This window comes from Chrysemys picta, chromosome 3, assembly GCF_011386835.1.
Source record: "Chrysemys picta bellii isolate R12L10 chromosome 3, ASM1138683v2, whole genome shotgun sequence".
Classification (NCBI taxonomy): Eukaryota; Metazoa; Chordata; order Testudines; family Emydidae; genus Chrysemys; species Chrysemys picta.
The window spans coordinates 116,998,683-117,016,783 of NC_088793.1; the positions used below are offsets into that span (position 1 = coordinate 116,998,683).

At 41.1% G+C, this 18,101-nt stretch overlaps 1 protein-coding gene across 2 annotated transcripts in view; it reads right to left on the minus strand.

Moving 5' to 3' along the window:
• CNKSR3 (CNKSR family member 3) overlaps positions 1 to 18,101 on the minus strand; it is an 88,658-nt gene that overhangs the window by 13,639 nt on the left and 56,918 nt on the right. The window contains exons 5-9 of one of the 2 annotated variants that reach the window (XM_005301433.4): positions 15,210 to 15,251; positions 13,186 to 13,305; positions 11,314 to 11,373; positions 3,285 to 3,353; positions 2,361 to 2,507 (exon numbers count right to left, since the gene is read on the minus strand). In XM_005301433.4, the coding sequence (XP_005301490.1) occupies positions 2,361 to 2,507; positions 3,285 to 3,353; positions 11,314 to 11,373; positions 13,186 to 13,305; positions 15,210 to 15,251 (438 nt within the window). The remainder of the gene's footprint in view (positions 1 to 2,360; positions 2,508 to 3,284; positions 3,354 to 11,313; positions 11,374 to 13,185; positions 13,306 to 15,209; positions 15,252 to 18,101) is intronic. The other variant, XM_065588848.1, reaches the window with a different exon arrangement.

An 18,101-nucleotide genomic window follows, 5' to 3' on the forward strand; every position in this document is an offset into this window, starting at 1 on the left:
TGGAAATCTTCGAGCCAGAGGTGTGGCAGCATCCCTAGTTCCAGCACCGACTCTATCGCCATCATGGGAAGGGGAGCATCTGGATGTGGTGCTGACATACACAAGGATTCAATGGCTCACTCCATCAGCGGGGATGTAGGTGATGCAGCCCTGGGAAAGTCCTGGACCAAAAGGCAGAGTAGGTCTGCGGCTGCCTGGTATGCCGACGAAATGGACACCGTGGGTACTGGCACTCCCTCGTCAGTACTGGACTCAATGGACCCCCAGAGGCCGGAACCAGACCAGATGGTACAGGGTTTCTGCTCTTCCCGCTTGGTACCAGAGAAGGGTCAGAGGTACCCGTGCCATCCCGCATGCCAGAAGTGGTGCTGGGCCAGACCACTCTTTTCCTGGTGGAGGCATAGGAGTCGTCCCTCGACCTAGAGCTGTCCCAGATGGTCTTATGAGATCTCTTCGTTGGCACAGACAACGGAGAATGGCTCCTCTGCCTCTTTGGAGGGGCGCCTGCCCTGGAACCAGAGGTGGCAGCGCTCTCCACGCACAAGGATGATCTTCAGCCCAAGCAGGACCTCAGTACCAGAACAGGCTACATGACCTGTTCGAGGAAGTGCTGCTTGATGTGACGGTCTCACGCCACCCGAGTCCACTTCTACAGATTGCACAACGCTCTTTGAGGTGAGTCTCACCGAGACACACAAAGGACAGTGTTCAACCCTCGGTAAGGGCTTCACCAGGGACACGATCTAGCAATTAACCAACTAACTAACTAGGCTAAGACTTAATGCGAGTTTGAGAGTCTAAAACCACACAGAGCTCTGACTCCATCCAATGGCAGTGAGAAGGAACTGAGGGGGGGGGGGGGGAGGGTCAGGGCAGCGGCACCTCATATAACAGGGGAGGGGCCACAGCCACGAGGCATGACCACCACCCCTGTACGTGTACTTCTAAGCGTGCTGGACACAGACACCTAAATGGAATAAACATCCTCATCTACTTGAACAACTGTGATCAGCTGACACACTCAAGCTAACAGGCCCTGGTTTAACAAGACAGGCTGCAGAAGGGGCCAGACAGTCTCAGAATCTCCTAAGCTTTGAAGTAAACTTCTCTCCCTGTGGTCTGCCAGACCCTGGATTTGATGTCCTTCAGGGGAAAGCTTCAAATTATTTTCTCTCTCTTGCAGGGGAGAGGGAGAATGAGGCGGGAGACTATCTGGTTCTTCTTATAACCTGTCACCATATCCCTCAAGTGCCTGAAATGGAAGGTGTGCTAGAGAGAACATGGTGTGTGTAGGGGCGGGGGGTTAGTTTTGGACACTAGGGCAGAGTTTGTATATTGGATAGATTTGGTTTTTTTTTTTTGTATATGCACCCAGATCTTTGGATGGTCACATTTTAAATGACCCTGTACTATAAATCGTGTACACATTGTAAACCATGTAAAATAATGCTGCTCAAAGCGCACAGGTGTAACTTGATAATCTGAATTCTTTTGAATGAGACTTACAGCTTTCTGGAACATGCATGCACATACACACACCCCTCAAGCACTCCAGATAGCCATCTATGCACTTTGCTGAGAAACAACTACCCCCATAGCTATAGGGATCTTATGCCAGAACAGAGGCTGGAACAAAGGAAAAAATGGTACCTGTAGTCATAGGTAATTTATTAGATGAGAATGTAATTAATTGTCTCTTGCTGTAGCTGTTAAACAAATTGCTTTCTGCTATAACATGCTGTCCTCCAAAACTAGTCTTTGAAGTTATTAACCCCTGTTCCTCCCCCACTCATTACCCCTCCTCTGGCTTTCTCAACATCCAAATCATGCTTACATACGTCATTTGAACACATACGCAAAACAAACAAGAAGCTCACTCCCTTTTCTTTCAGCGCTTGAACTATTTTTCCTTCTGCAGACTAAAAAGGAAGTATACATTGGATAGCATTAGTTTATTCAGCAAAAATAATCTCTTATCAGTTTTCCAAACCAATCTCAGTATTTATTGTTTACTTACAAAATTCATCAGTGCAGATTATCAGCCTTTCAGCCTCAAATGTTTTTTTTTCTAAAATCAGTGCCTTGATAATTTGGATTATGAAAGCCAATGTTAAATACTTTTATTGTTTTGGAATGTTAGATGAGATTATTTGGCTAAAAAAGGACCCCTTCTCATTTTAACTTTGATCCAAAAGGGACAGCCATTTCACAATGAACACCTCCAAAACTCCATAGATATATGGTCATACTGGCTGACGATGTCAGATATTAATGAATAAATTATCTTGGGGGGGGGGGATTTTAAGTAATTCATATCCAACCATTAACGTATAAACACAATTCTTCCGTCATTGTATCACCTGTACAAGTGGTGGTTTCCAGCGTAGGTTCTTCAGTGGGGCTGGAGTAAAATTAAAAGAGCCTGTAGGACGTTTCTTAAGTAGCAGTTTAACTCCAGAAGGATTCTCTCGCAACTTTCCCACAAGGTTTTTTAGTTGCCATCCCACCTTAAAAAGAATAAAAAGTACCTCTTTACATGCATTCAAAATGAATGGAATATAACCAGGTCAGACTGTTTCTCTCAAACACCACAAATGAACACACACAAAATAGAAGAAACCCACTGAAGCAGCCGAAAAGGGTACAAAACTTGAAATGCTAACTTTTTTCTTTAGGAGGTCTCTCAAATATGTACCACAATAATTTCAAGTGCACGTCCATTTGTGATAGGTCAGGCTCCAGTCCAGCATGGGCTTATGCATTTGCTCAACTTCGAACACATATGCAGTCATTATTACAATATAAATACCTAATCTTTAATGCCATTGAGTTCTATGGGTCTGCTCTTGTGTGTGAAGTTAAATGCAAACGTGACTGTTCATGGGACAGGGAACTACAATGAGGGGGGAGAGGGAGAATCCCTCAACTTTCCGAGGGGCTAAAAGATATTTGCCAAAAAGAATTTCTTATTAATTAAAAAATACCAACTTTTTAAACATACACAAATGCAACATTTCACTTTAAACATAGGCCCTAAATAAGATATCATTTTATCCAAAAATATTACAAGGATTTATTGAAAAACAATGTGTGATAAAAATCAAACCTTTCAAGTGTTTTCAGAAATGACTTCTACATTAAAGTCAAACCATTTTTACACACATTGCAATAAGGACACACAAAAAAACCCTAAATACAACAAAGCTTGTTACCCAGTTGGAGGGAAAAGTCTTGCATAACAACCAAGGCTTAGGAAAAGGTTGATAGGGCTTTTGATTACTTACTACAGTCTGACGATTAACCTGGATCACCTCATCACCAGCATGAATCTTTTGAGATCTATCAGCAGGGGACTACAGAGAAGTAAATAAGAGACATGTGTTTCAATAGGCTTTCCCTTTTTCTAACCCCCCCCACCCAGCTCTTCTATGCCAAGGTTGTGAAAGGAATATTTAAAGCAGCAGCAGATAATGTCTGTATATATAACTATATTTATCCACAGAACTGTCAAGTGTGTATTATGTCCCCAGTACCCACGTGGTTAAGTGACAAACAATGGCCCATAGATATTATAACAAGTTCTGTCATCAAGTAACTCACAGGTCCTCATCCTGCAAACCCTACCAAGCATAGCGCTAGCCCCATTGCAGCATGGACTACACTTGGGAGTCTTTTCAAGGATCATAGCAGTATTCCTTCTCGCAAGAGAAGCAGAGAAGGAAAATAGGATAGTTGAGATCCATAAAATCCATATATATCAGAGGGTCAGGAGAAGTCAAGTTACAGTGGAATTATTTGTACATCATCCATTTGTGTGAGTGTGTATAAAGGAAAAAATTACCAAAATAGTGCTTTTCTGGGGTGAATATTGGAGGTGGAAGAAATTTTCTGACAAAACGGTTTTTCATTAGAAAATATCAATTAATCAAAATAGTATTTTTTTTGCAGGAAAGTATCAGTTTTGACAGAACTGTCATCGGGAACAGTTTCTCAGGTCTAGGATGTAATTCCTGGCCTAAATCAGAACTTCAATTCCCTGCTCTGCCTGATTCGGGCCAGACACTTGAACATCAGTCTCCCACATCTCAGCAGAGTGCCCTAACCACCAGCTGTTTTGAGATCTCAATCTCTCCTGTTGGATCTGTTCAGCTTTGTATAAATAAATACTCAGCTTTAACAGGAGCAATTGAGACATTCCCCCTCCCCACCCCCCAGACTCCAGAACAGTCCATGGGTTAGGGCACTCAGCTGGGATGTGGGAGACTGACATTCAAGTGTCTGGTCCAAATCAGGCAGAGCAGGGACTTCAATTTGTGTGTCCCATATTCCAAGTGAGTACCCTAACCAATGGGCTATTCAAGGAGCAGCACGCAAGCACGGTCTCTCTTTTTGAGAAAATCCTTGAAAAAGATCTCAGTTTGGTCCCAATGTGGATCAGGAACACATTTGAAACCTCTAAATTTTTCACGAGACAGGAAAACACCAAGCTCTAGTTAATATACACCCATTTGTGCCAATTCCTTATCCTAGCCTCACACCCAGAACATTTCCCCGCCCCCCAACACACACACACACACACACACACACAAAAGAGAGTCTGTGTTAACTATCTGATCTGCTGTTAGGTTTATGTTGCTATTGATGATAGCTAAGTAAAGAAAAAGTGGCAATTAGTAAGTGCTAAGAAAACCCAGGAACGCGCTAAAAAGAGCATCACAAATTGTTTGGTTCTACAGGCATGGAATAATTGGCTGCATTGCAAAGAGTTTTTAACTCTATGTTATTTTAAATTTGATTTAAAAACAACATGTCTACACAAACTACACTGAATAAAAGGTTTTAGAAGAGAAAACAGCTTTGAAGTGGATAATAAAAGATTAAACATATCCTATTAAGAAACAACATGGACACTGTTATAATAAATGGCAACATAACTAACTAACTGAATCTAAACACAATAACTTGGTTTCATTTAGTGTGTTCACTAAAAGCCTTAAGTCTCAAATACTGAAGATATATGACAGAAAAGTAACGAGTGCAGCTGGGGCCATTTCATTTTCCCCTCACTGCTTACTAAATGAAAGCTGCAAGTTTTAACTTGAAGTCCATAATTTAGTCATTTAATCCAAATGCCTGCATCAAAAAAATAAGCAAATTATATTTAAGTAAAAGGACAACATTATATGTGTGCATGATGTGTCCTGAGAGATATAGGTGTTAAAAAACATTAAAAATTAATTTCGTCCCAAAACAGACAACATGCTCAGCTAGACATTACCAAGCAGCTGTTAAATGTGTAAATATTTACTTTGAGTTATCTAAAGCTGGTGCCATGCACAGGTTATTGCTACAGTTATTTAAAAAATATTCCTGCTACCATAACAACATATCAACTCTGATGAAGCCGTGGCAACACAGGCAGAACAGAGATACACTAATAGACGTGTCCACAGTGCAATTCACACAAGGAGGGCTACTCACCATAGCAAAAGCCTCACTCTCTCCTCAAACAACAACATGGATAGCCGGGCAATACCCCTGAGCTACTGAAGAACTGAAAGCCTGGATGGAAGTTTCTCTCTCATCACCACCAGACCTTCAAAACTCAAGTAATATCTTGTAATAGAGGGACACTACAGGAGTAAATTGCGCAACAAGGACGATGCTGTAGATGTAACGGAGGCTCCAGCTACTAGGAGTAACCACATTTCTTTGCTGTCCTCTTACTACTTCATCAAGGAAATGCCTGTTTGGAGGGATGAATACTGTCCAAACCAAGGCTAATGGCATCTTTTGGGCTGTGATTATGCTTGCAGAAAACATTCTAGGGGGGTCCCCACACAGGTCAGTTCTGGGTCGGGTACTATTGAATATCTTCATTCATGACTTGGATAATGGAGTGGAGAGTATGCTTACAAAATCTGTGGAAGATATTAAAGGGTTGCAAGCACTTTGGAGGACAGGATTAGATTTCAAAACTACCTTTACAAATTAGAGAATTGGTCTGACACTGAATTCAATGAAATGAAATTCAAAAAAGTGCAAAGTACTATATTTAGGAAGGAAAAAAAAATCAAATGAACACCTACAAAACGGGGAATAACTGGCTAGGTGGCAGTACTGCTGAAAAGGATCTGGGGGTTATAGTGGATAACAAATTGAATGAGTGGCAATAATGAGATGCAGTAGTGGAAAAGGTTAATATTCTGAGATGTTCCAACAGGAGCATCACATGTAAGAAGAGTCAGGCAGTCTCACTCTACTCAGCACTGGTGAAGCCTCAGCTGGAGTATTGTGTCCAGTTCTGGGTGCCACACTTTAGGAAAGATGTGGATAAATTGGAGGGAGTCCAGACAAGAGCAACAAAAATAAGTGGTTTAGAAAACCTGACCTATAAGGAAAGGTTAAAAAACTATGCCTGCTTAGTCTTGAGAAAAGAATCCTGAAGGGAGATCGGATAACAGCCTCCAATACGTTACGGGCAGTTATAAAAAGGATGGGGATCAACTGTTCTCCAAGCCCACTGACGGTAGGACAAGTAATGGTCTTAAACTGCAGCCAGGAAGATTTAATTTTTTTTTTCTATTAGCTAATCTAACTGTAAGGGAAATTAACCTCTGGAACAGACTTCCAATGGAGGTTGTAGAATCCCCATCATTGGAGATTTTTAAGAACAGGCTAGACAAAAGAGGTGTCAGGTATGGTCTAGGTTTTTGCTTGGTTCTGCCTCAGTGCAGGGGGCTGGACTTGATTACCTCTCAAGGTCCCTTCCAGCCCTACATTTCAGTGATTCTATGATTCATTAAGCAGTGAGCACTGAATTCAGAGTATCCTACAGGATGATCAACAGTCTGCTTGGGAGAGCTCAGATAATACATACATAGCCAATTTCAGCTCACAAGGCAGCTATTCCACTCCTATGGAGAACTTGGAAGAAAGTGGAAAGATTTGTTTTGGCCAGTGTGTTCTCATGCAACACAGGAAATCACGAATAGGCAGGAAGACCTTGGAAATCCTGTCAACTGACTGAAATTAGATAGTGTATTGCTTTCCCGGAATCATTCAGTGTGGTTGGTGCAGTACTAGAGTTCTGATAACAGCCACCTGACAAAGGTTTCATTCACATATGTTAAACACAGGTTCTTCCTTTCAGCAACCACACCATCCACGTAGATATATTCCTACTACTATTATCTATTTGGATTATAGTAACACCTAGGAGCCACAGTCATTGACCAGAACCCTATTGTGGTAGGCGCTGTACAAGCACACAATAAATAGGCAGCAGTCTCAGCACACCAGTGGACTGGTATCTAGACAGCACCATCCTAAACCCAAGAGGAAAACTTTTAGTGATCTTAGCTGCTGCTTTACTTTGCCACTTAGAAGCGCATAGTTTATTCCTTGTCTAAACTACCCTCCCTGATCTCCTTTGGTAAAGAGAAGTTGTCCTAATAAGAGCAAAGTACAGAAGAGCATATTTGCGCAGCAAGCATTTGTTTACACAAGACACCATAAAAACTTTGTAACTGAACAATAATTTCTGGTAATTCCATAAGGCAAATATTCTAATGCCAATGGTATTTTGAAGGCATTTATATATCTGCATGAACAAAAATGATTAAAGGTCTAGAAAACATGACCTATGAAGGAAGACTGAAAAAAATTGGGTTTGTTTAGTCTGGAGAAGAGAAGACTGAGAGGGGACATGATAACAGTTTTCAAGTACATAAAAGGCTGTTACAAGGAAGAGGGAGAAAAATTGTTCTTCTTAATCTCTGAGGATAGCACAAGAAGCAATGGGCTTAAATTGCAGCAAGGGAGGTTTAGGTTGGACATTAGGAAAAAAAACTTCCTAACTGTCAGAGTGGTTAAACACTGGAATAAATTACTTAGGGAGGTTGTGGAATCTCCACCAGTGGGGATTTTTAAGAGCAGGTTGGACAAACAGGGATGGTCTAGATAATACTTAGGGGACTGGACTAGATCACCTCGAGGTCTCTTCCAGTTCTATGATTCTATGATGGAAACAGAAGCTGTTATGTGACTATTCTGGTAGCCTTTAACCTTGCAACTTGAAAAGCAACAATGAAGGTCGATGTCCCGATGTCCAAGACTGTTGTTCCCTCTATAGCTTCCAGAGACACTGAATGAATCAAGGCTATCCCACCAGAGAAAGATCTTAGTGAGCAGCGGCTCACTAGATGTTAAATAAATTTGAATATCTTCTCCACATTCAAATACAGGCTGTTCTTCTATTTGTGTAGTAGGTAATTGCAGTGCCCCAGCAATGTTCTGATGTGGTTCACTGTGATCCATATCTTACGTGGTGAAGCCACGTGGTTGGTCTGTGGGATCAGTGATCAGGTCTGGATTCTTCACCTTGCTATTTTGCCACAGTCTCTGCCACTTGTCTTTTGGTGACAGTCTTCAGGTTTGGGGACCTTTGGCCACTAACCAGAAGGGATTCCTGGACTTAAGGCAGCATATCCGGGGCTATTGGAGGTCTTTGTAGATGAGCAAGTTCGGGTTTGTTATCATCTGGTCATATTATTGTTGCTTCTCTTCAGAGGGATGGAAGAAAGATATACGTGAGGATGGAGACACAGACTGTTGGAATTGACATCAGCACTCCTGTGACAACTCTCATAGGAGTGTTTCATATGTGTGTTACCTGTGCACGCTGGTGTGCAACATTCAGCTGCTGAGAAAAACACGGCCGAAGGTGCATGTCCGCAAGGCATGAGCGTCTGCTCCCCAGCTGGTCCCAGCTAGTTTGTGGATTATATTGTTCCTAGCCTTTATTTTGGCAGCAGTCATTTCAGATGTTGGCAACATGTGAGGCTATGATCCACAACAAGATATTTTGGGAAATCCTCGTGCCTGAGTTTGGTGTGACAGTCAGGCAATTCTTCGCATGGCGGCTGCTCAGGTGAAACGCAAAGTATTATTTGGGGTTTTTTTAGGGTCAAGTCTGAGTCAGCTTCACCACTAGTACTCCTGCAGTTTTTTCAGATCTTCTGTGAGGATGCATTCCACTGGGGCGAAAGTGCTCGATTGGATGACGAACGCGAGATCCTCCATGTAGCCAAATTTCCGTGACTGGGTTGATGGCATAATGCTGATATTAATATTAATATTAAGACCGATGGTGCCAAGACCGATCCTTGTAGGAGCCTGCTGTTCAGTAGATGAGATCTACTAAGACTGTTCTATTAGGTGTATGTGAAACTTGCAGTTGATGACCATAACTATCAGTAGGAGCAGTGTTCTGCAATGCACTATTTTCGACACTTTCAGAAGCAGGCTGTCCCATCAAACTGTGTTATATGCTGAGGACAGGTCCACAAAGGCCACTGCTGTTGCAAGCCTGCATTGACAGCCAGCTTTGATCTGAGTTACCAGTTTACCTGATCACTGGAGCTTTGTCTTAGTTGAAACCCAGATTGCTCTTTAGGGACGTAGACCTCAAAGATGCTTTCTAAGAGCTTGTATGTTATCCACAGTAAGATAGTTTTTTGGATCGTTTTCCCCAGTTTTAGGATGCCAGTGACCTCTGCCTGTTGCCATACCTTGGGCATTTGGCAAAGGGCATACACGCAGCCATGCTGACCGAGGTTTTTCCGAAATTGTGGGAAGATGCCATTGGGTCCTGCAGCTTCGACACGGTTGATGAGCATTATGGCCTTGTCCACATTCTCAGGAATGACTTTGCTATTACTGGGCAGTCGGATAGGGAGCAATGAAGCTCTCTTTCTTCACTTTCCTTTTGTGATGAAAATCCATTTCAGACTCAGAATTCAGGAACATTTGGGTGGTGATGGCACTGGCTGTGACATGTGGCATTCTCCACTGGGGAGAGTTCACACCACCCATATTACGGAGACGCCTCCAGGCTTTACATAAGGCCATACTGGATCAGACCAAAAGGTCCATCTAGCCCAGTATTCGGTCTTCTGACAGTGGCCAATGCCCCAGAGGGAATGAACAGAACAGGTAATCATCAAGTGATCCATCCCGTCATCCATTCCCAGCTTCTGGCTTTCCTGCTTGAGTGAGTGGAATCTAGGTTCTGCTAGATGAGAGTGATGGGCAAAAGCTACGTGGCGTTCAGTGATTCCAGGAGTTGAAGCAGCAGGGTCACCTGTTATCCAGTACTCCTTTAGGAATGCCTCACTGTCAACCAACAAAAATTGTGGCTTTCCTGTAGCTGGGGAGAGGGGGAGAGTGATGTTCCATTTTGTGCCCTCTTTAAGAAGGCTAAACTGGAAACTGGCTATGTTTGCAGGTATCCTGTGAACCACTTTTTCTGTGGTTTTTGAGTAGCTGTTCCCATAGGCCTTCCTAAAGTTCCAACACGGCCTTGGTAGTGATGTGATTGGAGGGGACTTGGAGAACAACGTATATGATGACAGGAGGATGCTCGCTATGCATAAAATTGTCAAGGACAGTTCGTTCCACAACTAGGAGGCCACTTGTTCTGGCCACAGAACACAAACTACACGTCCAGCAAGTAGCCTTGTCTCCGTCCGGCTGAACGGAAGATTTCTTGCTGCTTGGAATTGAACAGTAGATGCTGGTCTTGATTCGAAGCCCACTGAAAAAGTTGTTCATCTAAAGCATCATTGTCTCATAACCCCAGGATGTCTGATGGCTATTGAGGTCTCCAACCCATATTAAAGGGTGGTTGTGATTCAGCACAACCTGTGTGGTACAGGAGACATTGGTGGTTTATAGACGTTGGGGATCGCAAACTCACCGATTCTCATTGTGATGACATATGGTGTTGAAGAGTTCAAGTCCATGCAGCAGATTTTCCAGAGCTCATCTCACAAATCTTGCCAGTTCATGTTTTATACAATAAGTCTCTCTTGTGAAGTGCTTTGGCATAAGCTATCAACATGGCAACCGAACAGCAATCGATGGCCTCACAGTCTAAAAGCAACTCAAGTGACAGTCAAGTGAAATGGCCCTTCTCAGGGCCATCACCAAAAGAGAAACATAGGATCATACCTAGATGTGTGCCACCACAATGTAGAAGGCGGTCTCCTACAAAATGTGACTACTTGACCAAGCTATTATATCAACAGAAGATCGATGTCCTTGTGTTATTCTATTAAAACATATACATGTGCATAATCTTTACAAATCCAGGATAAACCAATAGTGTATCACACAAAGTCGCACGCAATAGGATTTTGAGATCCATATATGGCAGAAACAAAAGCCTCAGAAATCTGCCTAAACATAGCTTCATCCAGAATAGTTTAAATTAAAAATACATCTACTTCAAATTGAATTAAACATACTCACATTTTCTGTAGTTCCAGTAATTACATGTAATCCATCATAAGTTGATTTGATATACATTCCCTAATGTGGGGGGGGAGGGGGGGAGAAGAAATTGAAAGAGTCAAATTTAAGAACAGCAGTGCCAAAAATAAAAACTTGCGTACTAATTATATAACAGGTTAAGCAACATCTTACAAACTTAAGACTCATTCTGTGTAAAAAACATCAAATATATGAAAATTCATGGACTCACATTTGTAAGTAGTGTGATCTAGTATCAATGTGCTAAATGTTCCTCTCTTCCTGAATTCTTGGGCACTCAGTACATATAAGTTAAAGAGATTGGAATTTTATACTTCACCCTTCACAGATGATGATCTTTAAAATATTTATTTTTAAATAGTGTAACTTAACTTCTTTATAGCCTTGACTATCATTTAGAGTCCCTTGCATGCCAAGCATCTCTTCACAAGTTTGCTACAAATATTCTACAGACAAGCAAGCTCCAATAATCCCTGTTCTTAATGCAAGCCATCTTGTAACATTACAGTGTTGGCAAAAAAACAGAAGCACGGGCAAACCATGCGCTAGCACCACTTTACTATACTACTGGGTGTGGATGCAAAGATAAATGCTAATGAAATAGGTCTGATCGTGAGAATTCTCTAACATACCATCTACAAACAGGCTAACACTAACATTTTAATTGCACATGGTAGACTTCTGCAGCATAGGAGACTTGTATATCAATTTCCATATAGGTAACAGGTAGTTTTCCTTCCTGATAAACTGTTTAAGATTACTTATTGTCTGTACTGTGCTCTTTAGCTATGCAGTGCCACACAAGTACTATTTATGTGCCAGGAATTACCATCCACCACTTAGAAACATGAACGCAACATTTTTCTTTCTTGATTTTCTTCTCCATTTGTAAAGATTTCCCTGCTCTCCTTCGCCGTCCCACCATTTCTTGAAGAGCACAAGCTATCATGCTGCTATTCTGTGAATGCCCTTATTTGATACCCAAAACCTCACTGAAGAGGTTGCCATAGTTCTGAAACATGGTTAGTTCATTTGTGTTTCTTCCGTTAGCCCTGCAATAATGTAGCTCAAAACACTGTAGGTTCTCCATAATAGCATCAAACGTGTTTTTTAAAAACTGTTTAACAAGAGATTTCTCACTTCTTCATAGTTTTAAGAGTAAATTAAATAATTTCAGATAAATATTTCAGTTTCCTTTAAGGCATTTAAATGTGAACCACCTCCAGCCAGAAAGGTCCCATCTCCAATTTTTTGTAAACATTCAATGGAACATCTAACCGGACCAACAACATTCAGCAGTACTGAGATCCAGCTAGTGAAATTACACGATATGCCATTGCATGGTCAAAGGTTTACCACACACCCCTGCTAAAAAGAAACCCCAAGGACACCCCCATACCTAACCAAACCTACAGATCAAAAACTCCCACAAAAGGACAGACCAAAAAAGAAATACTTCAAAAAGTCTCCATGTACAATTGATTTCAGTGACCAGCAAAGGTCAGGGACCACTTTGTTCACCTCCATCAATGAATCCCACCAATAGCCAGGTGTACTCAGTATATTACCACCTCAAAAATACCTTAAACACACACACACACACACTTACTTACACTTATTCCCACCATTGGCTCTCACTCCAGCACACACCCCGCTGTGGCTTTACGAACAAGGGACTGATCCTGCAGACAGTTTTGCCCATGAGTCTAGTTATTCCCACGCTAAATCCTTACTGATTTTAATGGGAGTAAACAGTTCTCATTGGTGTAACGGCTTGCAGCGCCAGGCACTAACAATGCAGACATAGTAACCACAGAGTAGCCACAGGAGCAGACACAGCTGTGTTCTTACCAGGCCTTCCCCAGGTTTAATGTTGGTTAAATGAACCTCCTCCAGACATGCACTCTGGCTCATCAATGGATCCGTAGTTGATCTGATCATCTTATCACAAATTCCATTTAAAATCTTGGACTGAAAATGAACAAAAATTCATTACGAAAGCCATATTCTAGAATCCCCTCCTCCCCATTTCTCAATAAAGCAGAAGTTATTTAATTATAAAATCTGGCCCACTAAGAAAGCTTGATATTCTGCCAGCAGTTCTATGAGAACATTCAGAGAATTCTCCTCTATGGCCTTATCTACCCTAGGCTTCAGGGGTAAAAATCTGCCACTACTGCTACCACCAGTGACAGGAATGTTGGGACAGTTAATGTAGACAAGGTGCCACTACAGTTGTCTGGAAAAAAGGCAATTACGACACCACCACACTCTTGCGAAAATTTAGTCTATATTTTTCTGGAATTTTTATTTTGAAATCCAGAACATTTGACTATCTTTAGTGCCAACAGTTATTTAGATCTGCTTTAAGAAGGGTTAAGTCAGGATGGTGCTAAAGAAGCCAATGACAACTGATGAATACTCTATACCAAGTTTTTGAGTGGGTAGGCATTTAATAATTAAGTATTTTAGCATTAGTTATCTCCTTTGTGCCAGTTGCTGTAATCCTTACAAACTTGTATTTGCTTGTTACCAAAATATATCCAATCCCAAACCAATACCATTTCTGAGGACACATTCGGACCTTAAACACATGTATGTAACTTGGACTAATGAAGTCAGTGAGAGTGAGGCTTATGTATCAGAAGGGAATAATTTGTCTTTTACATTCTAAAAGTTTCAAACAGGCAAAATGACTACTTAATCAGCAAAAATGCAGTGGTCAAAACATCCACTTTCTTCCCACACACTCCACATTGTTTAAATTTATATCAAGACATAAAATACAATGTATTTAACTTAAAGTTGTTTTCAACAGTTAACAAACAAAACAAAACAAAAGAGGCCTTAAAATGTTCAGGATAGCATTTATTTGTAATTGGCTGTGAAACTGGAAGGTAGCTCACCTGAGAGACAGTAAATATCTCCAAGTGCCCTTGGGACTTCTCACTCAATGGAGACATATGTAATTAAAGGGCTGCACAAAATCCAGCTTTGTATAAAGATAGCTCTGTCGAATCACAGTGGGCACAGGGTAAAATATTCTCAAGGTTTGTTATTCTAAACCAGATTTATAGAACTGAAATAATGCAATTTAACTAAAATCGAAACAATGCCTAAGCATGAATACGAGGAACTGCTAAAACAAGGGAATTCCAAACAACAGTGCGTACACGGAATGGGGTGGGGAAAAATGAGAAACTGAAGACTCCTATTTGCTTGGTTTCCTTATTTATGGACAAAATTATTTTTAGCTATTGTGCTACTGAATGCCTAAGCATCTATCAGCAAACGGAAGGCCTTATCAAAAAACACAGCCTGGCTCATGTCAAAAGCAGGAAGCGATGATTAACTGTTACAAAATATTAAAAGCATTTCATTACATCCCACTGTTGGTCACAAGGTTCTTCAAAACGATTTTGAAAACTCAGAGCTTTCAAAATGAAGTATAATTAGACATAGATCTTTCTAGTTCTATAGGCAGGAGTGCCTTTACAAGGACCACCACAAAGTACATTATTTATTAAATAAAGTGATATATCCCACGCTGTGAATCATGGACATTTTGCTTTACTTGGTCTAACGTCCTTTTACATTCCTTTGCCTCCCCTTAAAATCTGAGCCAGACATCGGTCTTGAAGAAATACCAATGGAATAAAACCTTAAGGATCATCTACTGTATATAGCAGTGCTGACTTATACATCATTAAAAATTCACCATTATCCCTTCTGAAAGAATAATGAATGATAAAAACAGCCTGCAATGGGGTTTTGCTTACATGGTACATTTCAACTTTGTCAGTCTGAGTAATCAAGAAGTCATTGAAATAAATGGGAATACAAATAACTAGGTTGTAACTGAAATGCATACTTACTACATGTAGAACTTTATCTTCCATTTCAGCCATAGTGCAATCCTAAAAAGAGAAAACAAGCACTAAATTAACAGAACTGTGTAAACGGACTAGGTTGCAAAATACTGAAATACAGCTACCTCTGACCTCAAGCAAAAAGAGCAGTATCTTTGGAGCAGGGATTAATCAGGCATCTGCTTCCCCTTCTAGGGATCAAATGTACCACTGAACAACAATTTTCTGACACCTGGTCTAAAAGGCAATACAGACCTTCAAAATGTCAAAAGAATACAAGCCTTCAGTTACTGCAGAAAAATTTTCCAGGAAAAATGAGTTATACACAAATAAAGATGGACTTTGTTAAGGTAAACCATACAATCTTGTTTTAGATACTACAAATACTGAGCCAGCTATTACTGTATTCAACATTTCAAAATGGATAAAAAACACTTGTTAAAAATAGCTACAGAAGTGCTTTTAAAATATGCTATTGATGGCATTCAGGAAGGCAAAGGAATGGCACACAAAGCATTATTTACACAGCCCAGGTACAAAAGACTTTGAACTGAAAAGAGTTCATTTAGTAGATTACAGAAGAGACCATTGTTCTCTGAAAAAACAGCAAAACTGGAACACACCAATACATTCCCAGACAAAAAGAAGGGGAGGGAGGGGGGAGAAAGGTTAAATTACAGGATTACAGGTACGGTTGTAAATATTTATCAATTACTTAAGAAACCTCCATTAAGACTGTTATTTTCTCAAAAATAATAAAATGTTAGAAAATACAAAGTTAAGGTTATATTTGGAGGAAAAACCCCAAATCCCAAGGTTATATTTGGGGGGAACCCCAAACATTACAAAAATCACTTGAACAATCTTAACTCTGACCCATATCACACCAGCCTTCCAAGCTGCACAACTGTCACATCTCATTATAAAAGACTGAGACATTTTAACGAAGATTTCATGAAGAAGGATTTGCTGAAGACGAAGTATTCACAGTCTGCATATGCAGGTATCTTAAATCTTTAAGTCTACTTACTTTATATAGTTTGCCGTGAAGTCAAAGAACTTAGCACACAACTTGGGTTTTGTACATAAATGTACATGTTTTGGAAGCGTGAGCTCAATACCCTGAGTCCTTAGCATTACGTTAATTTTTGGCCTGGTTCTTAAGGGGGCTAGAGCCACCGCATATGTATCTATACCAAGTCTGACCACACTTTTACATTTTATACTCCATATGCTTTTGAGACTGGTCCTCAAAATTGCTCCAAAGACAGTCACTTTTAGCAAACAGACAGAAACCTCACTTTTTCTGGTGAAATAAAGAGTAGCTTGCTTTACTAATGGTAAAGTGGCGTACGTGTGCTTGCTATACTAATATGAAGAGAGATGTACTTTGTGTTAAGGGCTTCAATAGAAAACAATATATCAACAAGAGTAAGGTACTAAAAAGCCTTTTAGATCACTTCTAAATTTTCAGTCACTGAAGTAATGACAACGTGCACTGTTTCCACGTAGGATTGTCTTCTGAATTTTGGTTGTTCTGTAGACAGCCATACAGGGACAGAATAAAGGTTGTGTGGTGACTAAAGCCATGTCTACACTACAAAACTTATGTTGACTCAAGTTATGTTGGCATACAGATGCCACGGTTAGTACATTGCTTGTGCCCATGCATACTTGACTCCTTATGTCAGCAGTGTACGTGCTCACCAGGAACACTTGTATTGATGCAGAGTGCGGTGCACCATGGGTAGGTATCTCACTGTGAACTCACCACTATGCAGCACACTATCTTTTGGGAAGTTTTGTCAATGTATGATGGGGCTGAAATGAGTCACTCAGGTGTCTGGAAGCATGTCCCATTTTGCAACTGTCTCCATCCCATAATGTTATCTGTATCCCATAATTTTCATGCCTTTTTTAAAATCCCACAAACATGCATGGCCTCCTCTGTCCACCATTCCTGAAAGAAGCATGGAGCCTGCACTATTATCATAAGCATTGCAAGCACAGATTGTATGATCTTGAAATATTTCCAGAGCTACAAGAACCACCAAATAAAGTGGGGAAACCTGACAATTCCTTGGAGGACAGACTGCTGTGGGACATAGTGAGAATTAATTCAAGGTTGTTAGTGGCATTCAGGGAGCAGATGAAGATGGTGGAGTGCTGCTTCTAGGCCCAAAAAATAAGCACTGACTGGTGGAATCGCATCATAATGCAGGTTTGGTATGGTGAACAATGGCTGCAGAACTTTCAGATGTGCATTCCTGGATCTGTGCAGTGATCTTGCCCCAGCCCTCCAGCACAGGGAAACCAAAATGAGAGCTGCACTGCTGTGCAGAAGTGAGTGGTAATCGCACTGTGGAAACTTGCGATGCCAGATTGCTATCGGTCAGTCGGGAATCAATTAGGGAAATCCACGCACCACAAGGGCTGTTGTGAGGCAAGTGTGCAGGGCCAGTACGCAGGACTGTGACTCTCAGCAATGTGCAGGACACAGTGGATGGATTTGCAGCAGTGCTGCTCCTGAACTGCAGTGCAATAGATGGCTTGCATCTCTCTATTGTGGTATCAGACCACCTTGCCATTCAGTACAGCAAACAAGAAGGGCTACTTTTCTGTGGTTATGCAAGCACAGGTGAATCACCAGGGACTCTTCACTGACATCAGTGTTAGCTGGTCAGGGAAGATGCATGATGCTCACATCTTTAACAACACATGACTGTTGAGAAAGCTACAAGACTTTTTCCTGATCAGCAGTTTACCACTGGAAATGTTGAAATGCCAAAAATGATCCTGGGGGACCCAGCCTACCCCTTACTTCCCTGGCTCATGAAGGCATGTACCATCCACCTTAGCAGCACCAACGAACAATTCAACTACTGTCTCAGAAGGTGC